Here is a 23,831-nt window from a genome sequence, read left to right as displayed (position 1 = left end):
TATTCATGAAATATTAGTGATAAATAACACAAATGCAGACAAGAACTTTTGTACCTGAACAGTTCCAGAAGGAAAAAAACTTACTTAAATGTGTGCTACTATATATTAAATTCTCCTGATAACCTCGAAAACTTGTCCGATAAAGAAATATTTACTGAGATAAATTACACATGTCTCTCTATGAAAAATAAATATTTGCGGAGATGCTGAGTGTATGTTTATCTGTGACCGCTGATAGGACTTTTAAAGTGAACTTCGTGTTTATTTGCGTTTTTTTTCCTTTCCTCTTTAGTTATTATCAGTTTCAAAAACTGATGCTAAAGAATGATTTTTTCTATCTGTGAGTGCATTTAATACTTATTTATTCAAGAATGGATACAGTTTCCAGTGTATATTACCAAGTTTCCTTTTACAAACTATATTTGAGTGTTGAATTCTCTACAGTATTGTGGATTTTATGTGATGCAATAGTGATTCAGACCAATCATGGACCAGTGAAAGGATATGAATCAAATTTGGAGTCCGTTTCTATTAATATTTTTAAAAACATTCCGTACGCAAAACCTCCCACAGGAAATTTAAGATTTGAGGTAAAGGATATTAAAATCTTACATTTTCCATACTTAATACAATGTAGCGCTACTTCAATTTCATGGGTACTGTATTGTGTGTGTGTGTGTTTTTCTTTCGCTACTCACTTAAAACTTCCAACTACTTGTTTAAAACTTTAAATTTTAAAAATTTATAGAAGAACTTACGGATTACAAGGAGCGATACATTAAGATACTTATTTTTAATTCAGTCATTAATTTAAGCTCTATTAATTACTAAACTTGTCGAAACCCTTGTGTACTAAGTGTCCAGTTTCTTTTCTGCTACACTTTAATTTGTTTTTGAATTATTGGACTTTCAATTTCGTAGGTTTTTTTTCCTTGTTGTGCATTGCTTAAAATTGTATAATCAAATCTTAATCTTAATGAAAGTCAGTTCTGTTAAATTAAGAACATTCTATTAAGACTACTCGTAAGAGGGTGGTACTATGATAAGGGAGGTACTTTCGGCAATAGCAAAAACTAATATTTTAGCGGGGGGAAAACAAAAACACAATCGAAAAATGACAAATTACACTAGAGGAAGACTAATTTTATAAACATCAAAGCAGGAACTAGAGGTTGAAATTTGAAGATATTTTTAGAATCGCCTTTTAACGCCTCTCTCTTTCCTTCCGCTAGCAAATATGTTTTGTTTTTTATTACATTTCCTTTCCTGTACTGTGATTTGTTAGATTTCGGTAGCGTTTTGCTTTTTCCTAGTTTAGATATTAACGTAATACTTTTTAGTTTTCACTTTTAAAGGGAATTCTAAAAATGCATATTAAGGGTGGTCTCAACGGAACATCCTGAATAAATGTGTTTTACGCATTTTTATGTAAGAAAGTGCAGACTTTTTCAAAATATGAAAAAACTTTCTCAAACATTAAATAGTCTAATTTATAGTTCTAATATCTTATTGTTTTTTGTAGAGAAAGAGTAGTGAAGCATAAAAGAAAGAGTAGTGAAGCATTTTTGGAAATTAACGAGATAATGGGACTGAAAAATAATATTTGTATCAGTGTTTATTTTTACGAAGTATATTGCTATTTTATTTCAAGTGAATATAAAGCATTTATGACCTCAATACACCTCATTACACAATACACTTCATTAAAACACATACACTAAAACTAATGGTGATTATCAATAATTCTCTAAAAGACAAATAATATTTGTCAAAGAACACTAAACTAACTTTTTGAGGTGTTGTATTGCGCGAGGAAAAAACATTCATAAAAGTTAAGATCATAAATTTCTTCGTAATACGGTCGTTTGACTGGTGATGTACTTTTTACGTTAAATAATTTTCACAATGTACAAATGTTTTACTCAAAGACATTTAGAAATCACTGCTTTCAAGATCTGCTAGAGTCTATTGGGACTAACATAAAGCAAACTGTTATTTTTACTTTTATTTTCTTAACTGTTCAATCAGGGCAAAAGAATAATAATTATACAGTTTGTGTTTTTATTTTATCCATTTCTTTATAGTTGACATTAAGCTTTTATATTGAATGTGCAAGAACTGAAAAGACCAATAGATTTTCAGATATATTAATTTTTTTATCGCAATTTATTTTGATTGCAGTCTTAAAATATGTTTTTATTGATATTTATATAATAGTCTAGAAGACATATGTCTGAAATGTCTTTAAGTAAATATTATTATCAAGCATATCCTCAATTTTTTGAGAAAATATTTTATAGAAAGTAAATTTAGATTTTTTGCATCTAAAATAGAAGCTTTAGATCGCTAATTATTAAGAAGTTTATGCAATTTTTAGGATTTTTTCTCCTTTATATTATTTTTCTCTTCTAAATTAAGGACTTAAAAAAAATATTTCAAAAACACTTTTTGAAACGTTATGTTTTGTGTTATTTAAAAACGATATGTAAACTGCTTTGTGTTACCATTTTGTTAAATACCTAAATTTCAAAAATACTATGCCATGTGTTGTACTAAACCTAACTTAACAATTTTTACCATTATTATAAAAAATTATCGAATATTTTTATTTATAGTACTAAAGAAACGAGACCAAATGTTTTTGTGATCTGATTTTAGTGAAATCTCTTTTAGGTTGTTAACACTGGGGGGGGGGGGAATTTTTTTCTGTTGAAGGAAATTTTTTTAAATAAAGATCAGATAATTTCGTATTGCTGATTTCAAATTTACAATCGCTCTCTTTCTTTAACCTGCAGATCTCTTTAAGATGACATTTTAGTCTATTCTTTGTCAAAATGTACAAGTTTAAAAACCTTATATGTAACACGATTCCGCATAAATGTTGCGACAGACTTCTAGGGAAGTTAGGACACATTATCAGAATTAAAATTGCATAGGAACCCATTCCCGGAAAGGTCATTGTATGCCGCTTCCCTATCATGACCTGTTTGAAAGCGCAATATAATAGGAAAGGGCCCTTAGCGGAACCAAACGACATTTTCGGACATGAGTTCCTATGCAGTTTTAATCCTGATGATCCAAACTCTCCTAGAAGTTTGTCGCAACATTTATGCGACCCCATGTTATATATAAAGTTTTTTAATTTATTTCGAGAAAAGGCAGACTAAAATGTCCTTTTAAAAACACATATAGATTTAAGAGCAAAGCTAATTTCAGATTTGAAATCCTCACATCCAAATTAAGAAAGATCGAGTATTTGCGTAAATGTATAAAATCGAGTATTTGTGCAAAATTTGCTCTCCAGTTTATGCAATCACAGATATTAGTATGCACCTGAATTGTATACCTATAGAGAGGAAGTAAACCCCGATTTCACAAAGAAATTTTATGCTTCAAAATGGCTGAAATATATTGAAAAATCATCATCAGAGCTTTCCGAAAATTGGATTATTTATTTTAAAGCAAAATTCCGACAAACTTTCATTTGTGGTGAAAGTTAAATATTTGGTACCTTTTTTAATAGCAGCCATGTTAAGATATTTTTGCTAACTTACAAAGATGCCTTTTATCGATAAGAGAGGAATGTTTAAATTTTCTGAAACTTAAAGAAAAAGCCACTGTTTCAGAACATTATATCTTGTGCAAAATTTTGGATAGAAATGAAAGTGGGGAATACAATTTCAGGAAGCTTTGAAGACAGCTTTTCGAATGGGACGAACATAAAATTAAGTGCGACGAACATTGAACTAGGTGGGGCGGACATAAAATCCCCATTACAGGGTAACAAAAAAATATAGGGATCATTTTTGAATGTTTTTATTTCCAAAATTGCTTAAAGCCCGCAAGATGATTTCCTGGGGGATTTTCTTCGCCTCTTCTCTAATAGCTCTTTAAAGGCCTCTCAATGTAGAAATTCTTCGCTTATTCAGTTTGTTTTTCAGATGTCCCCATAGGAAATAGTCACACGATGCAGCATCAGGACTGTTTGGAATCCATTGTTCTGGTCTCAGGAATTGCACTTGCTGATCTGTTATGAATTTCTGGGTGACCTTAGATGCATGCGATGGGGCAGATTCCTGATGAAATACAGCATCACCATTAGGGCACAATCTGCAGTAATCATCCTTAAGAAAGGGCTCTAATATCTATATGTAATACTCAGAATTTATTTTGGCCCCAGGTTTCACAAACCGAGGTTTGGTCACACCATAGGCGGATATGCCCATCCAAACTATTACGCCTTTGGGATGAGGCACCGTGGTTGATGGTGTCAAGTCTCGCCTGTTCTGCCCGCAGCTAAGATATTGAACTTTAGATTTAGCATTGGTATCAGATAGATAGATCCAAGCTTCATTAGTTGTAATGAACTTTCGTCATCTGTCCTTACGGAGAAGCTTGTAGAGGGGCCGTGAACGTTGCCTCCTAATCTGCACCGATCTCTCACTTAAATGATGACAATTAGGTTTTTTATGGCATTTTTTCTTCAACTTTTGTTTCAGTTGATAGCTTACAACTTTCTGACTCACGTTAGGAGCTCCAGTCATGCTTGCCTGTGCTGGTGGATCTGGTTTTGATGTCATCTTATCAAGCTTCTGCAAATCTGATTTCTTCAATTTGCTTGGCCGTCCACTTCTTCTTGGTTTTGCATTATTTTACATCAATCCGAGTTTTGAATTCTTGATGCGACTGATATGGCTGAGTGAAATCGCAATACCTTTCTTTTCAAAATGAGTTTGTATAATCCTGTGGCTCCATCGAAGTTCTAAAAATGCTTGTACTTGACCAATTAGTTTTTTGTCAAATTTCTTCAAAGGCATTTTTGTGATTTTATGAAATAATATTGCAACTGAAAGTCTAATAGCAGAGCTTTAGATCAGTATGCTATATATGTGAAAAGGTTTTAAAACTTTAGTGGTAGATAACCACAAAAGTGATCCCTATACTTTTTTGTTACCCTGTACAATGTACATTTCTTCCCTTTAAAGAAATATCAAAAATTTTAAAGCATAATTAAATTTTGTAAAAGTTATGTGTAAGCAATATACATATATTTTTACAGCTTCCAGAGGATGTAGACTCATGGTTGGATCATGAGGATTTAAGGCAAGAGGATGACATTCTTTGTCCACAACCTTCTACGAATCGACACGGGAAGATGAAGAAGAGAGATAGTTTTATGGGACAAGAAGATTGCTTGCATTTGGACGTTTATGTTAGAAATGTAATGCATAACATTCCATTTTTATTTATCCATACATTTTAACGCGAAGATGAACATGGTAATTATAAACAAAATAGGCATAGCTAAGATGGATTAAACTATGATGTTTAGTAATAATATTAAAAAAAATCAATAAATAAATAAATGCACGATGCACGTTCTATTCTTACAGGGAAAAAAAAAAAAAAAATGACTTCTTAATGAAAAAAAATTATCTAGAATCAATGGAAAAAGAGAATTCGCTTAAATATTCATAAAAGAAAACTAAGTAGAATTGAAAAAATTAATTATTTTCAATCATATTTTTTGATTTAAAATGAATAAAACGAATTCAAATAATTTGAACAAGGACTCTAAATTCACGACATAAAAGTTTCTAACACTTTTAAATTTTACTTAATTTAGTCTGAAATGTGACATTACCTATTTTTTATAGTTTTGAAATAATTTAAAACCTCAAAAAAAGTTTAAAATGGTTTGTTTTTGTTTGAAAGCACAACTTATTCTAAGTGGAATAAAATAAGAATTTTTTAAGACGAAGGTTTGAAATAAATATAGAATCAAATACTTAACTTCTATCCAGTCATTTAACTAAATTCTTAGTTATTTTTTTGCAAAAGGATTTATCCACTAACTTCAGACAATACCATTTCCCCTTCTTAATTAATTTGATATTTAAGAAGAAAAGATACTAGAATTGTAAATTCTATTATAGCTTTATGCCACCATGTTTTAGATTAGTAAAATGGCTTCCTCGCTTTCGGACGTACGGACAGATTGGCAAGATCTATCATCGATAATTATTTAAAGTCTATATTATGCTAACAAATCAAAATTTTCAAGTATGAATCAAAATTTTTAAGTACTTTTTTATTTTTCTCTTTATAGAATAAGCTTTATTTTCATGCAGTTAAAGGGGAAAAAACTCTTACGTGTTTAAATTTTTTGCTACATCTGATAAACGTAGATTTCATAATATTTTGGAGCCTCTCATAAGTTATAGGGTCCCTGGACACGTGTCTCGAATACCCACCCCTTAAATCAGTCAGTCCCATCTCTGCCGCATTGGCATTCATACCGAGGCTGCCTGCCCCCTGTGTGACAAAATAGAAATTAGCATAAATGAATCACCTGCGCACCAGTCAATGGAGATATGGAATCATCAAAATATTGGGAAGTCAGAGATCTTACAAGGTGATACCCTTTGGGTATCTCAGGAAATTTTCGGTCTTATTATTATTCTTTATTTCTTAGTTCAAATTCTTATTATAATTCTTGTTCATGGTCCCAGCCACTGGAAAAAGTTTTCTCGTGAATTATCTATCTCACGCCATGTTCTATTTTGAAACAAATTCTTCAAGTACGCAATCGTTTTCTACCAATGTTTTAAAAAATTGCAAATGAAATTAATTTTGGTATGAATACATTTGATGGCAGAAATAGTCTTCAGTGAACTTTCTATATGCATAGCTTGTTTTTTTTTCTTTTCTTTCAGAATTCGGAAACAGCAGATTTGCGACCAGTCCTGATATATTTTCATGCTGGTATGTTTTCCTACGGCAGTAAGAACGAGTATCACCCGGAGTTCTTATTGAGTTTACATGATATAATAGTCGTCATTCCCAACTATAGATTAGGGATATTAGGCAAGTATTGAAATAACAATTACATGTAAAACAATGTATAAAAATAACTAGTATTTGCTGATATAAAATTTTATTTTTCATTTGTAAGTTTATAGTTCTGTTTTTTGTTTCTACTGGAACTTTAAATTTTGATGGAAAGATAAACAATATGAGAAATATCTCATAATATGCTGGTAATTTCTGTACAATTATGTTTCTGACTTGTTGCAAAGTTGCTGCCGTCACCGCAGTTTAAGAAGATTATCGCATTATCTTTACACAAACAATATAAATAATACGAAATTTTTAAATTTTTAATGAAATGTTTAAGAAGCATTCTGATATGAAAATGTGATTAAAGCAGACATTGCGTTTTCAATTTCTGAGATATTTTGCGTCTAAGTTATTCTAACTAGTGGCAATAGAACTATGATTTTCTATAGCTACATACTCTTAATATGCAAAATATGTATTTCTAATTAGTTTTGGGTTAATTAAATTGTAAAGTTAAATTGTTCTTTTTCATGAATGAATATCATTCTATTCAACATCGTAATTTTTGCCAATTTATTGGTCATTCGTTCCATTTGGATTGAATATGGGAAACGAGAGGACGAGGAAAGCTCAGATGGCAAAGCGATTTGAAAAGAAAAGTTGGCAAGCAATAGCAATCACAAGAAGAAGCCTCTAGCATATTTAAAATAAGTGTAAAAGTAATTGAAGCAATGAAGATGGGGTATTAAAGAAGATTAGAGTAAAAAAGTGGGAGTGAAATGATATAAAATGGGAGTTCATGAGCAATAACGAAAAGGAAGTAAAGTTTCAGTGCGAAAAAGAAAAAAATGTTTTTAGAGAGATTGTTAAAACTGTTCTGTTTATAATTATTGAATCGTTAGTCTCTTTAGCAGTTCTAATATTAAAATCAAAAAGTAATAATAAGGAATTTGCATCTATTTCTTAAAGAATATGAAGGAAGCTACAAGATTTTTTTTCTTCGAAGAGTGTGGAAAAAGTTAACAATTGTTCTAATAATGTACATTAAGTAAAAAAAAAATATTACCCTGAATAACTTTTGTTCTAATGATCTGATTTTCACGTGCTAAGTGTCTTTCTTAATGGTTTTTGGGTGTGACTTCAAATATGCTAATTATTTAATGCTAACTATTAATTAAGTTTTTGTTATTAATTAAGTTTGACTATTAATTAAGTTCGAAATTTGCTATCTTTTTCATCTCTTTTAAAAATAAAATTTAAATCGATTTATAAATTACTTATAACTTTCCAAGATTTTAGTATTTGAACACGTGAACTTTTTACCTAGCATTATTTGTATCTTAAGTTGTATTTAACTTCTTTCAATATAAGGATTTTATACTAAAACCAAATTTGCATTGTTTTAATTATATACAGGTTAGTAGGGCAAATCAGGAAAAAGATCTCGCAAAAATTATAAAAATATCCGAAAGAAATTATAATACACATTCACAAGGTTTTATAATTTCTCTTATTTCTTTTTTGGAGATTTCTCTTTTTTTATAATTGAAGAAATTAGTGAATGCTGCGTGACATTTTAAAAAGATTGAAAAATGCATAATTAAGAATATTGTATGATTCATTTCTTTAAAAATTTGTTTCATTCTACCAAATATGTGAGTAACGTGGCTTTCTTTAGATAAAGATAATTTGCAAATAGCATCCTGATGTTTTTATACATTCTAAAACAGACTTTCGTAAATTCACCATAAAATGTCATTCAACATGTTCAATAGTTACGATCACCAAATATTGCTACTATAATTTCTTTGCTTTATTCCTTTTATTACAAACTTATTTTACGATTCTTACCATCCTTGCAAATATATCTGATATGATAGCCTCCTTTTAGACAGAATTCGTAAGATCTTTAGGAAACTGTAATAGTAGCAGAAAAACTAAGAAGATAAATGCCTTTTATTATAGCTATATTCACCACAATATTAAATAATCAATTTCAATATAAGACTTCAAGTATCGGGTGACAAAATCTTAAGTTTTGAAATTGTAATTTTAAAGTTGAAAATAATTTCTTTATTTCTATATAGGTGCCCCGATTTTTGAAATGTTTTAAGGGCCGCATGAACCCTGTTGAAATAATAATTGATAGATGTTTGCTTAGATTCTGCTCAAAATAATGACTAAGAACGATCCATTATACTTGATGCAAAGACTTCATAGGCTTCAAAAAATATAAAGAAAATAAACAACCATTCTTAAAACTCGCATGACATGAATGAAGAAAAAAAAGTGATTAAAAAAAGAAATGTGAAGTTGTAACGAGAAAACATAAATAAAAGTGAAAATAAAACTGGAAAAACCGCAGTACCCCAAGAGTGTAATAGAAAATAAAAATAAAAAAAAAAACTAGAAAAACCTCAATAGCCGGAAAAGGTAAATCAGAGCAAAATGTATTTCCACCTTCTATGATAGTGTGAAACTAATATATTTAACAAGAGAAACGGCTTTCCTGTATAAACAAACGTACGAGTATGAGTTCTGTATACTTGCAGCTTATGCGCAGTAAATATAACTTATTCTTTTTCGTAATTTTTTTCGTTTTTTTCTTTTTATCCTCTTTGACTTTATTATATATGTATACCCACCATTTGCATTTCAATATATATATATATATATAGATATATATATATTTAGATACACATATGTTTTGGTGTCAGATTTTNATATAAAAATATATTGAAATGGAAAGAAAAAATACCTCTTCTCTCAGCGTGACGAAAGGGTAGTTCTATTCTAATGTTTCTATTTTTCTTTTTTTAATCGTTGATGAACGATTGTTAGATAAAAAGTTACTAAGAGTGCTTTTTTTTTTTAATTTTATCTTATAGGCTTTTTGAGTGGTGTAAGTTCAGAGCATCCAGCTAACCTGGGCCTGTGGGATCAGAGAAAGTGCATGGAGTGGGTACATAAGAACATAGAAAGTTTCGGTGGAGACAGGAACAGAGTCATTATCTCTGGACACGATGCCGGCGGAGCTTCAGTTGGTTTCCACATTTTATCACCAAAGTCACATCGTGAGTTTCCATAAATTATTCGCATTTAATCAAAACATTTTCAATCAAATCTCAAATGGTTTTCCTCTCCATGTAACGCAAATGCTGATAGTTCCATCAAAAAGTCCTCCTCGAAGGCAAATTTTTCCTAATACTTAATCCAGGAATTCCCTTGTCTTCTGGAATAGGTTCAAAATTACGTGACTACGGAGTTGAACATTAGTAGTCGTAAACCCATGATTGGGTCGGTTGTTCAACGACTGTTATAAAATAAAGTAAGATCAATTCTCAGAGTAGTCGGACGCATATTCTTATGCAAATGTATACAATATGTCAACAAAAAAAATTCTTATATTGTTTTCCTGATTTGCTATTGTCCTAATATATGTATGCTCAAGTCACACTTTTATTAACCTTCTATATAGTGAACTGGTAAAAATATTATTACACTGAATAAATTTTGTTCCGATAATCCGATTTTCTGTCAATAATTAGTTAATCTTAACTGTTTGTGGGATACAAAGATATAGGATGTAGGGCTATGACTTCTATCTAGCTACAAATTAAGAAGATAAATAAAAATATGTGTAATTAATTTAACTATTATTAAGTATAAAAAAAGTGTAGAAGTTAAGTATAAAATATTTATAGGTATTAAATGTCCTTATCTGAAAATATTCAATCTAACCTAATGAATCCTATCAAATTTTGGCCTTATATCTTTTTCGAAAATTGACTCTTACCTGATACAATAAATCACAGATTTGGGTGGCTTTTAATTTGTCTTATTCTGCCTCACCCTCTCTAGTTTAACAATAAATCAAGTCAAGATATCTTAAATATGTTGTTCTAATCATTCTTGGTGGAACTGTCAAAATTCCACCAAGTAACATTTATGTAATTGAAATCTATAATTCGATTAAGGTTTTTTCAGTGGTGCTATTTCCGGAAGTGGAACTGTCCTGGATCCATGGGTTTTCGGTCGACCTAGAACAGCTGCCTTCTCTGCCGTTGAGCAGAAAATTGGATGTCACCAAAATTTTAGTGACGTCATGACTTGCCTCAAAATGAGCGACCTGAACAAACTTTTAAGGACTCAAATAACATTGAAAAAGGTTCGTAAAAGTTGTCTTAATTTTGATTTTTCAATGAAATTTTCATGATATGCATCAGCTAAATATGAGCTTATTGTATTTTTCGCCATCTTTACTGTAAGTGGCGAGTGGTGAGCGTTTTCCAAAACATTGTATCAAACTGTTATAAGTTTTTGAACTTATATAAATGGAAAATATATAGTTTTTTGGCTTTTCATCGACGCGGGAATGTGTTAGATAAGCTTTCCTAAACTTTAAAAGGAGTTCTCTCAAACAAAATTTTTGTTCACTTTTCCACGCCAACAGACTGCAATTTTAATCTGATTGACTTACAATTTAGGGACAAAAAATCAAAGAATTTTAAATTATGAATTTTTTTAAAATGACTTGCTGACTTGTTAACACGTTTATTCCTTGATTCCTTTCGAATAATTTCCTTTCCTCTTTTCCTTCCTTCACTCGTTATATAAAGAATCATTCATGAAAGAGGTTGCAACAAAGACCAAATACTATCATATTATACTTTTTAAATAAAATAATGTGTCTTTTTTTTGAAAAAATTAGATGAAAGTCTATTTTAGAAATTATTATGAAAACTTTTGTTATCAATAATCAATTCAGTATAAATGAAATTATATGTATTAATGCGTTTACGCTTATTAGAAGAAGTTGAAAGCTGAAGTTCTTTCTTTCACTAGCTTTAGTACCATTATAGTAACATACACACCTCACACTTTAGTAACTTTATTTGTATATTTATCAGTAATATTGGTAATGAAATAATTAAATTTCGAGTAAAACTAATATAATCAATTGCTCTTAATCAAAAAGATGTTCTGTTTAACAAGGTTAGATTAAGGTATGATGGGGTATGAGGTTAGATAAAGGTATGAGGTTAGATTAAGGTATGAGGTTAGATTAAGATATGAAAATAGGGCTGTTGGTAATTGCTTTAAGCATTAGAGTACAATTAAGTGTCCATGTCAGTAAAAATATCATGCAATAAATTATAAATATTAAGTGGTTGTAAGAAGTATCCAAAGTACAAACTCTAAGTACCGAAGTAAAGAAATTTCCATTTTTTATAGACTTGTTATAATTTTGCCAACCAAAGACCGCTAGGAAATTGTAAGTGTTTAGTAAGTGGTTACAGAAAATTAGTTAGAAAAATCAAGCTAATGAAGCAAAAGAAGATAATACATAAAATCAAGGACGATGTTTCAAGAATATTGCAAAACATTACGCTTGAAAATATCAAATAAATTTCTAGAAAATTACACAAACCAATTGTTCCATTAGAAGCTTTAGAAATCTTTAAAAAATTACGGAGGCTTTAGAAAATTTGGGACCTGGGACTACAGCCCCAGTAGCCCCCTTAATACGGCCCTGCTGCTTTCAATTAAGCAAATGCCAGTTTTGTGCGGATGAAAATAGGGCTGTTGGTAAAATTTTGAGTACAACATTTCGAAATATGTCAACTGTTTTGAAATATGAACTGTAAAATTTTCCTGGGTTACTACATTCAGAGTAAGTGCCTGATTCTTTAAATAAGAAAGAAGTATTCACATTATTTAGAATACCACCTGTAAACTTGTCGGCACAGAATTTTGGATATTAAAAGCTAAAGTTCTATTACCATAGGTTCATAAACCTATAAAAACTTTAATTAACTTATATTATCAGCTATTCAGCAATCCATTCCATTTCCATACAATAAAACTAGTTTTTGTTCCAGGATCAATTTCTTCCAACTGTGGATGGTCACCTGAAGCATTCTTTTATTCAAGATACACCACAGAAACTCTATCAGATGGGTTACCAGAAAAATGTTTCGTACTTGGCTGGAGTCACAAGGAACGAATCATCACTCGAGATAAATCGTAAGTGTACATTATGGTTTATATGTAATTATATATTACTTTAAAATAATAAATGCATCGCGTCTTCTCTTCGAAGAAAATTAAAATTCAATCTGAGGAAAACGGCATACGTTACTTTTTTCATTGCACGTTGTCTTTTCACTCTATTCGGGTTCTTCAAAGACCAAGACGGGCGCCTCGTTTTGGTGCTCAGTTAGATTATGGGGAACCCAACAGCAAACTATTTTTTTTCATATGTTATTCTTCATGAGTAATTTTATGTATCGTTGCGGATCTGGTGTTTAGTTTCTTGTGTATGAATTAGTAGGTAAAGCGATTATCATCCATTCACAATTTTCGAAAGACAAACAGATTATGTGGAATTACTACTGATGACGGCCTTCCTGTGTTTTCTTCATCCTGAAGAGAATTACGACCTCGGTGAAAATCTATGAACCATCTGATTGCAGTAACACAAGATGGACTTTTATTTTCAAAGGCTTATTGTAGCCATTGAAAGCATTCTTCTTGATTTAATCCCACTTTAAAATCATAGAAAATCATAGCACTATAATGTTCTCGTATCAGCTGCGTTTTCTCTTCAGTCGAAAATTTATTCCACGCTAAACAATTCGAAACTAAGTCACTAAAAAGTAATCTGCTTTGCTAAAATCGTTCATATTTTCAAATTAAACCGTTATTTATTTATTTTGCTGCTTCTCGTCTACACATATCTCAAAAACTTCAGAGTGATCCTTGTATAGCGTTTATCTTGGAAAAACTGGAATTTAGCCAAAACAAAAATTTCTAAAGCTTGAATTTTAAATTAAATGTTTTTTGTTACGTTCTTAACTAAAATGTTATGTAACGGAAGAATTAAGTAAAAAATGCACGATCATTTTATTATTAAGATAATTTTCCATTAGTGAAAAATATACAGTCGAATGACGAGACCTGTCTTAATACGTTACACCTTACTCTTTTTCATTTCGCATTTTGAAACTTTTTAGAACTTAGTTTAACAGGTTTAAATATCCGTGCAATGAATTTCATAAGAATTAGAAATCATAGAGGCTTCGATGTATATAAATATATTGGAATCTATAGATGCCTGTACTTAGATATATTAAATTATAAGTGTTGTTCTTATTTGAAAGGGCATTTTCACGAGGCACTAAAACACAAGCATTTGGATTCCATCGCCAAGCACTTGTTGGAGCCTCATTNACCGGCCTGTGTAGGGGTCAAGGAACTGGCCTTGCATCAAAAAGGTTCTGGGTTCGAATCCCGGGCAAGGCATGAATGCTCTTTCCTTCTCTGCACCATCTGTCCTTACTGTGGAAGCAACGTTGACCTACCTAATATGGTGTCCCTGTAAGTGTGGTCATCGAATCTGCTCTTCAGATGCCTGTATGACGAAAGATCATTCTTCAGGTGGGCATTGAAAAAAAAAGTATTTATTAAGATAATTTTCCATTAGTGAAAAATATACAGTCGAATGACGAGACCTGTCTTAATACGGTCTTAATACGTTGTACCTTACTTTTTTTTATTTCTCATTTTGAAACTTTTTAGAACTTAGTTTAACAGGTTTAAATATCCGTGCAATGAATTTCATAAGAATTAGAAATCATAGAGGCTTCGATGTATATAAATATATTGGAATCTATAGATGCCTGTACTTAGATATATTAAATTATAAGTGTTGTTCTTATTTGAAAGGGCATTTTCACGAGGCACTAAAACACAAGCATTTGGATTCCATCGCCAAGCACTTGTTGGAGCCTCATTTGAGAGGATCACCTGAGTTGTCCTTGATAGCCAAAGCAGCAAAGTATCATTATCTCAGAAGAGCTCAGATCCCTACTTTTGAATCAGTCAAACCACAAATGGAAATGGTAAGGAAAGCTTAATAAATTTTACAACACTCATTCCTTTAAAAAAAATAATTTGTTGCTATAATTGTAATAATAAAAAAGAATATCAAACAATTGTACTTCACGCATTATATCGAATTTCAAACAAGCAATAATATTTTTAATTTATTCATTTTGTATCAGTTTGCGAGTGAAGCAACCTAAAACTTAAATTTGAGCCAATGAAATTAAACTAATAATTGAATTAAACTTAATAAGAAAAGAAATCAAAATGATTAAAGCGATTAGAAACTACACTTCCAGTGGAAAAACGCGCAATGCAGCAGAAATTCCAAAATGAAATTGAAACCAAAAGAATAATTAAAGAAAAACAATGAAAAATGAAAAAAAAAAGAATAAATATGACAACCGAAGCTGACGTCGTCAAGGGGTACCAGCTAAGGAAGTCATAAATGCAAAACCTTTTCTATCGAGAGAGCACGACAAATGTCTAGGTTGCTCTCTCTGTACCCCAAAGGTTTTGCTAAAGAGTCCAGGTAGAGAAAATACAATACAAATGACAAAAACCAAATACAAAGAGTATAAAATCTAAATAAATCCATTAGAATATAATGCTCAAAAACTTACTTGAAAATAAATCCCAAAACTAAAGTACACAACTGACTATCAAGCATCAACTTAATTGAAATAAACGATTTTTTTCACATTTTCGACTGAATTAGTTATAGTTCTTCTCTAGATCTCTCTTCTTCTTTCACTATATTTCGCTGTTTGATAGTCTTAATATGTATTTAAATAATTATGAATTATTGTAAAAAAAAAATTAATTATTTGAGAATAAAATTTTATTTAACTATCATTGTATAGATGTTGAACGATTTCCTCTACAACAGTCCTCTGCATACTACACTAAGTCTGCACAGTGTGAGAACGCAATTCACCTATATGTACGTCTTTGCTTTTGACAATGGAAAATCTCCTCTAGGTATATTACATTGCCTCAACTTATTAGTCTTTTTATTTATTTGTTTGCTTAAATGAAGGTTTAGTTAGAAGAAAATAAATTCATCTTGTTAGAGAGTAATTTAAAAATTATTCACTTTGATACAGTTCACATAATTCAACAAACTACAATGCTACAATTAATAATTTTTGGCATTGAGTTGTAACATATTTGTATTAATGCATTGTATAAAGTAATGCACACACGGAGTGTTAAATACTTCAAAAACTACCTTAGTGATGAAGAAAGCTGTGAGGAAATCAAAGGCAATTAATCGAAACACTTTTAAGTTTCTTTCGGTAACCAAGCTGGTTTTGATGTTTTAGTCAAATCTTTCGTAATAGTGACTTGAAAAATTTTAATAACGTTTTTTCTTTTTCATCTCCTTTATATTAATTTCAAACACTCGAAAGTCATACCTTTCTTACTGTAAAAAATGGATACTCAAATTTCACGTAACCTTCTTCATTTTTGACGAAACCGTTTCCTGATGATGTGTGCTCTGAGCTATCATTTCGTCAAAATGACTATCGTCACTTGTTTGAGGAAATTAATTTCGCCAAAAGTAAATAAATATTTCGTCGTTCTAGTTTCGCCAAAATCTCCTACAATGCATTACGATGAGGTTCCGAGTTGAGGAAACATTTTCCTAATATATTCGAGAGTTTGTCACAAATTACGTGATCTCATGACGAAATGATTATCAAAATCAACAAGATACAGCTCAAGGATTGCTGAATAGTCAAAAGAGAGAGTTTTATTTAAGAGTGCTCACGTCATTTGCGATGAGGACTTTAAAAATACAACTTAAAGATTTTTAGAACAAAACACCCTGAATCAATGAATCAAAATTCTGATAGTAAAAATATAACTACCAAACGAATAACATTAAACGTTACGTTACAGTTCAGGAAAATTAAATTTCACCCAAAGCATCAAACTGAAGCTCAAATGTTTTAGAAAGAACATTAATTAAAGCAACATGTACCTTTATTAGTTATTCTAGTTTATCTATTTTATACATTTGCAACAGGTTCAAAATTCCACTTAAATTCAAACAATGTATTATTATGCTACTGTATCATTTTTGCAATAAATATAATTATAAATTTTCCGTAAAATTTACTTGTTGCAATAGTTAGAAAGTACAAATAGTTTTTCGAATTTTAGCAAATGTAATTAAAAAATTATATTGTTAGGTAAAGTTATAGAAAAAGTTTTTTAAACAAATTTAATGTAATGGTTATAAAAATATCAGCAAGCTTTTTTACTGCAGGCTTTATTATAATTATTTAAAATAGTATCTCCAGGTTTAATGACACCTTCAGAAGCTGATTGATTTTCACTGTAGTCTCACGGCTGCGTGTTTTTCTAAATTTCTTTTTCTAAATCAGAGTAAAATGCATTCCCGCAACAGCCCTTTGTGGGCCAGAGAGGCAATGGAGGTTAAAGCTTCACAATTTAGAGTCCAACGATATGATTGTATTTTATTTTTTAACCATCGATGAACAGCAGACCCTCTTTGGGTTTATAACTACTAAATGTTCAAATCCGTAGCTTTGTAATTTTGAGCCCTATCCAGAAGTCGAGGGAACTCCTGGATCATGTATTGGGAGAAATTTACCATCGTGGAGGAATTTTTGATAAAACTGACCAGAATTTGCTTTACATGGAGAGGAAGAAAAACGAAACTTTCCCACAGTTAGCCTGATGACGAGGTTAGCCTGAGCCACCACGACTTTCAATGGCATGATTGTGACAATGTAGTCCATTTACGCATAAGTCAAATTTACTTCCCAGGCAAGTTGGTACCCATCGATCTGAAGCTGGGTGAGTTAGCCAAAGTAAAGTACCCTATTAAATTTAATAGTGTACTCTATCAAAAATAATATTGTAGATTTGATGATTTAATAGGGCACTCAATTAAGTTGATGCTGTAGATTTAAAAAGTACTCTACAATTTAGTGCCTATTTTCATTTTGTCATATTTTTTTATTTACTCCTATTTATTTATTTTTCATTCTATATTAACCATACTTGATAAAAGAAACATCTATGATATTAATTTATCTAAAACATTCATTATGCAGTAATAGGTTATAACATTTGTTTGATTTTTTTGTTCCATTATTTTAAAAATAATATTGGCATATGAATTCAAGCATATGAATGTATATTACATTAATTACAGAAATAGAAAATTGAAGAGAAATTATATATTTTTATCATATTTTAATTACTTTAGGTTATGGAAATATTTTCTTTATCTTTATTAGTACTTGACATCATCTCTACATAAAAAAAGGAAAATGTATAAAACCAATTTTAAATAATAATAATGAAATGATAAAATAATCGTCTAATTAGTGATTAGGTTTACTATCACAGGGACACTGTCCATACGTTAAAGTTAAAAGCGTCACCATTTTCCCCCCGCTTTGAAAAAAAAATGCTTTCCAATATTAAAATGGAGATTTTATAACATTTTTCTGCAATTTTAGCAATGTTTTGATGGCACAATGTTTTAAAATATTCCAGACATTTTTGATGCATCCACACTTTCCAAATAAAATTGCGAAGAATGGAAATGTAGATATAAGTTTAAGCAGTTGTGAATATAAAAAAGGACAGAATACAATGAAGATAAAAGAATAAATATGAACATTAAATACAAGTAAAAAAGGTACAATAAGAACACATTCGGTATTTACTAAATCTTACTTTTCAGGAGTGACTCACATGGAGGACGCTTTCTATATTTTTAACAAAACACTCGAAAAATCAGCACCAGAGATAAATAATGAGACTGCTAACGTCAGAACATTACTGTGTGATGTGTGGGGAAACTTCATTAAATCAAAGTGAGTGTTTTAACTCTAGTCATATCCAGCAAATAATACACTCTTCATAAGCATAATTTGTGCAGTTTTCCAAGCTCTCAGCTGTCTCCTAACAAAAATTTATCGAAATGTTTTATTCTTAACAAACTTTTGATGATATAGTATCTTTTGACAGTTCAATATCTTCAATAAAAAAGCAGCACATCGATGAGGTATCTGTAGCCAACTGAAAATAAACGAAACAAAACTTTTCCCATAGAGCAAACATAAAGTGCATCGATCATGGATCTTAACCTGGTGAAATCTTAGAATTATAAATAAGCATTATTTTTTGCTTTTAAAGTCAATTTTATTTATTCTAATTCCATAAAGTGTCTATTGCAAGCAAAATTAATGTCAAGTAATAATATATTTTGTTAAATAAAATTAGTTTTAAATACCATTATTTTGATACTTCTATCAAGTAATGCATACTAATACATGCCTCCCCCCCCCCTAAAAAAATAGTTAACTTTTTCATAAAACATTTCTGTCCTATTGTTAAGAAGTTTTTACTAGTAGCAAATTTTGGAATTAAAAATAAACTTACAGTTTTATATTTAAACAGCTAAATCAGTTTATCAATAATTTACGTGGTCCGTGGTAGCCCAGTGGTTAGAGAATCGAACTCCGGTTTCGATCCTCGACTTCGCTAAGACCCACCTAGTGCCTGAGATATATATGCTCGTAGAATCTGTGGAATCGAAACTCCTGTGGTCGGTAGTATAGGAATCTGGAAAAAATTTCTTCTTCTGATTTATGTCTAAATTGGGGAAGTGGCCTCACGAAAAAGTGGTGCAGCTATCTATCCGTGGGGTTCTAAGCCAAGACTTAATTTCACCGTTGCGGTGCTCTTTTGTGTTTGTCAAACAAAAGGCTTACCTTCCTGATTTAATTTGCAAAAGGCCATTGGTGAACTTGGCTTGTCCAAGTAACATTAGAAACAACATAATTTACTCAACTATGGCGGAGTGCGTGTCCTCGGCTAGTGAAAAAGCAAAGCATAGCTTACACGGAATAAGAGAGTAAGATTTGGGGGTGACTTCACTAGATGATCAACAGATTCCGTTATTATTCTCTTTCCTATTCCTAATCTAGACAAATCTGAAAAAACTTTTCATAAAACTCTTTAGACATAGGAACTTTAATTATAACCAATTACACAACATAATTTTCAGAACACATTCATCAATATCATGTCTTAAAATAACCATTTTTCCCAGAATAACTTGCAACAAATACATATTTTTCAGATTGCCAGGAGACTCATCAGTTTGGAAGACATTCCGGAGCAAACATCAGACGAATTATGTAGAGATTACAGAAAGTTCTTTCCATAAACTGAATTACAGATGTGAAGCCATGGAATTCTGGAATCTCCTAATTCCAGATTTAATATACTATCACAATTTAAGCACAGAGAAACCCAAAAGGGAACCTTTCCAAGAAGATCCCAGCTACACGGCATGGGGACTTGCTGGACTGGCCATTCTTATGATGGCTCTCTGTGTGTCCATGGTGGGAGTTGTAACAGTGGCCCGAAGAAGATACACCCAGTCCTCCATTCTGCCGATATCATCCACGAGAGAAAATGTACAGTATTCTAAAGTGACCTAGGGTCAGGGTTGACTGTGTTTCGCTTAATACACAACCGGTTTAAACGTATATAATTTTGCCCAAAATTGTTCCAAAAATATATTTGTCATAATTTCTATAAGCTAAAAGTTTAAAACTCGATTATAAATATAAAAAAAATACAATATATTTTTAAAATCCAAGTCAAAAATTAAGTCCTAATGTATGCACATTAGGAGGAGACAAAACTATTAAAAAAATTGATTTCAGACGGAAACAAAGAGCAGTTAGTAGGCGATTATTAGAGCCACCTCCAGGTTTCATTAAAAAAACTAATTATTCAATGAAGTGGCAAAGTCATGGGATTCCAGATAATGTGGTGGACACCTTAAAGCCCAGAGAAATCCAACAACTCGACCATACTTCAAAGCGTATGATTACCACCTAACACTTGGAATCAGGGCCTGGGACCTGTATCTGAAGGGGCACTAAAAATGTTTGTTATAAAACATTTTTACCTTAACCCATATCAAGAGTATTTCTCTACCTATAAATCTATATTTGAGATGCATTCTACAATTTTTGAGAAACATTATTAGTTAGATTAAAGAACAATTTTTTAACAATTATTAATTTTTCAATGAATCAATTTTTTAATCAATTATTAATTAGATTATAATTAACCGAAATCATCCAGTTTCTATGCTTACACCATATTTTTATGAATAATGTAATTATGAAGCTTTCTTATATACTGTCAAAAAATACCGCTAGTATTCTATACTAGATTCATAATCAGGAAACTCTTCATTAGAAAGCATAACTTTTTATATTTACTCAGATTTTGATTATATTTTGGAAAATTTCTTTCCACAGAGAATTTTTTTAGATTTTTTAATTTCGAAAACAAAAAACAGTATATTTTTTGAAGGGACTACTAAATTGAAATTCAGGCTGAATTAACCTCAGCGACCCCAGATTGGACTATGACTCCTCTGGTCAATCAATTCATTTTTAGTTAACTACGGTTCCACAGACAAGTTAAAGAAGGCAGGAAAAGTGCAGTACTCGTTAAGCAAAGGCACTCAAGTCTGTTTTCTAAAAGCATACTCCAACAAAACCAAATTTTTACACAGCATCCACAAGGCCACGTCAGTTGTATACAACTTTGGGTATCAGTTGTATACCCAAAGTTGCTGTTAATTTAACACAGAGTTTCTTGACAGTGTAGTCACAACTATATGCACAGTCGATATTAGTACGTCGCGCATGATGAAAAGTTATGTCTGAAAGAAGTATTCGCAACAAGCAATTGACACTGTGGTTTGTTGAATTCTGTAACAATATTCAAGATGTTATGCCACATATTTTCTGCATTAAAAGCAGGTTAAGACCCAGCTTGCGCACTGAATTACTCAAATTTTTCACATAAATTAAAAGACTACAAATGAAAGTAGTGAAAATACATTTTTAACTCAGACTTTTATTATGAGATGATACCACCACTTGAATATTTCCATGCAGCTATCCTATGACTTTCAGTACATCTAAGTAAAATAACTTTATTTTATTTTCTGTGTAGTGAAAAGTTACAAAATTATGAGCATCATCTTCATATGTATATAAAATATTTACTTAGGAATGGAATTAAAAAGATCAAATATATTTTTGATTGTTTGTATATATTTTGATTTCATTGTTTCGTAGCATCTTATACTTACTTCAGGATATACCAGAAATTTTAAAGAAATCATTTCTTTCTATAGAGGAATTTCATAAAAAAATAGTTTGGTTGGATATTTTTTTACTTTAGAAGAAAAATTTTTACGGTTAAGATAAGTTTTAATATAAGACTAAAAAATTGTTTTGAAGATTTTAGGTAATGGTAATAATTAACAAATAAATTTGCTTGTTTTAATATAGTAATAAGACATATTACAAATTTGAAAAACATTATTGTACTGCTGTTAATTAAAATTTTTGAAAGTACTTATTCAGTGTCCTTATAAATTTATTGCAATCTAACTCGTTTATTGTAGCCCTTGTTTAACAACGAAATTTTTAGCAAAAAAAAAAAAATTAAAACTCTGATAATGCACCCATAACTCAAATTTAAAATTTAATGAAGAACTTTTCCTCAAATTCTGAGAAGTCATTTTATCATAATTCAGTCATATTGTTTGTGAAAATTTCTTTTCTTTTCCTTCTAAAGTGCTTAAAAAAAAAAAACTAAAGTTCAAAAATTATAAGTCATGGGCTACTTGAAAAGTCACCCATTTACCTTCAAGTTGATTAGAAAATCTATAATTTATATCTAAATTAGCCAGATTTATTTCAAATTGTTTGCAATGAGCCAAAGCTCATTGCAATAAGATTAAGCAAGTTCAGGCTGATTAATTTTTCACACGTTTTCTAATAAGCCTAAGACCATATTAAGCCATTTGTAATTATTCTAAACATACCAGGTGGGAAAAAAATTACTGGAGATTTTTCCAATTAATTTGGCTCTTTTCAAAATGAATGTGACATTTCAAGAGCTGGATTTTTCAATTAACCTACAACTTATCTATAGAAGCAATGAAGAGAAAGAATGTGATATTTCTTTCAGTTTTGGCACGAATTACAGAGCTATAGGGCAGCAACCAAGGAATAACAAATTGTGGGTGTCCTTTGAAATAACTAACAAAAAAAGTTGGTATACGCACGCTATTGAATAGATTTAGGCACTTATTGCTTATGTGCCTGCTAGTATATTCCTCAACAAATGTTTGCGAAACATACTCTTAATTTTTATTAACAAATAGTTTTTAATGCAGAAAAAAGATCAAAATTTTACTACAGTTAGATGACATGAAAATATTGACCTGTGAAAAAAGTATGATTTATTTTCCACTACAATTTCAACCCCATTGAAAAATTGAAAAAAAACTTCAAAAAGATTTTAATGATAAAAAAAATATGATTACAAATGTGTGAAGCTGTCATGCTGTTTTTAATTCTAATGATAAATAATTCTTTGATAAATTTTGATAATTATTCATCAGACCATCATAGCAAAAAAAAATATTAGGTTGAATTTAAAGAACAAAAATAAATATAAATCCAAAACAGTATCAGACACATTTAATTTCCTCCACAGAATTCCTAATCCCGGGCACCTACTGCTTTAAAGATGTACGACACATCTGGTGGTATTTAGTTGCATCCTGTTTTTCTCTTTTTATGTAAGCCCATGCAAACATTGGACTTTTGTGTGTTTGTGAAACACTTATGCAGTGTTTGCAAAAGTGTGAAAAGAAGACTTGGAAGAGGCTTTAATAAAACTGTTTTACATTTAATGCAGTGCTGCTTTTAACAATAACACATTAAACTAAATGAGAATTATGCATTACACAGGTGCCAAACAAAGGAACGAAAATAAATCATAAGGAAAGCGTGCACATTTTTTCCTCAGTATAAAAAAAAAATCAAAAACAAGTAACCCATTTTTAAACATTTTCTAGTTAATTTTAGTGTATTATGACTTATTTTTAATAATTTTGGCTGATTCTGGTATAACAAGCATTGAGATTAAGTAAAGAAATTACCTCTGCTTATTGTTGTACAAAAGCTTGAGTGAATTTTACAAATAGAGAAAGTAAATTATTTAAC

The 23,831-nt window shown here is 30.6% G+C and overlaps 1 protein-coding gene across 1 annotated transcript; it reads left to right on the top strand.

The window, feature by feature from the left end:
* Positions 1–200: 200 nt before the first annotated feature.
* LOC107451311 (cholinesterase) lies at positions 201–23,657 on the top strand. The gene is made up of 10 exons (XM_043050885.2): positions 201–590; positions 5,060–5,221; positions 6,717–6,867; positions 9,729–9,914; positions 10,818–11,008; positions 12,723–12,867; positions 14,569–14,744; positions 15,591–15,708; positions 18,455–18,587; positions 19,859–23,657. Exons 1-10 carry the CDS (start codon positions 372–374, stop codon positions 20,220–20,222), a joined length of 1,845 nt encoding a protein of 614 aa, XP_042906819.1. The 5' UTR covers positions 201–371; the 3' UTR covers positions 20,223–23,657.
* The last annotated feature ends 174 nt before the right edge of the window (positions 23,658–23,831 follow it).

Source organism: Parasteatoda tepidariorum, chromosome 5 (assembly GCF_043381705.1).
Source record: "Parasteatoda tepidariorum isolate YZ-2023 chromosome 5, CAS_Ptep_4.0, whole genome shotgun sequence".
In the NCBI taxonomy this organism is placed as follows: Eukaryota; Metazoa; Arthropoda; class Arachnida; order Araneae; family Theridiidae; genus Parasteatoda; species Parasteatoda tepidariorum.
The sequence above is the reverse complement of the archived record's forward strand: the minus strand, read 5'-3'. Positions and strand labels throughout refer to the sequence as shown.

Coding starts and splice junctions, on each gene's coding strand:
- LOC107451311 (XM_043050885.2), top strand. CDS start 372: ATGGATACAGTTTCCAGTGTATATTACCAAGTTTCCTTTTACAAACTA. Junction 9,915..10,817: donor TTTATCACCAAAGTCACATC/GTGAGTTTCCAT, acceptor AATTCGATTAAG/GTTTTTTCAGTGGTGCTATT. Junction 18,588..19,858: donor GGAAACTTCATTAAATCAAA/GTGAGTGTTTTA, acceptor CATATTTTTCAG/ATTGCCAGGAGACTCATCAG.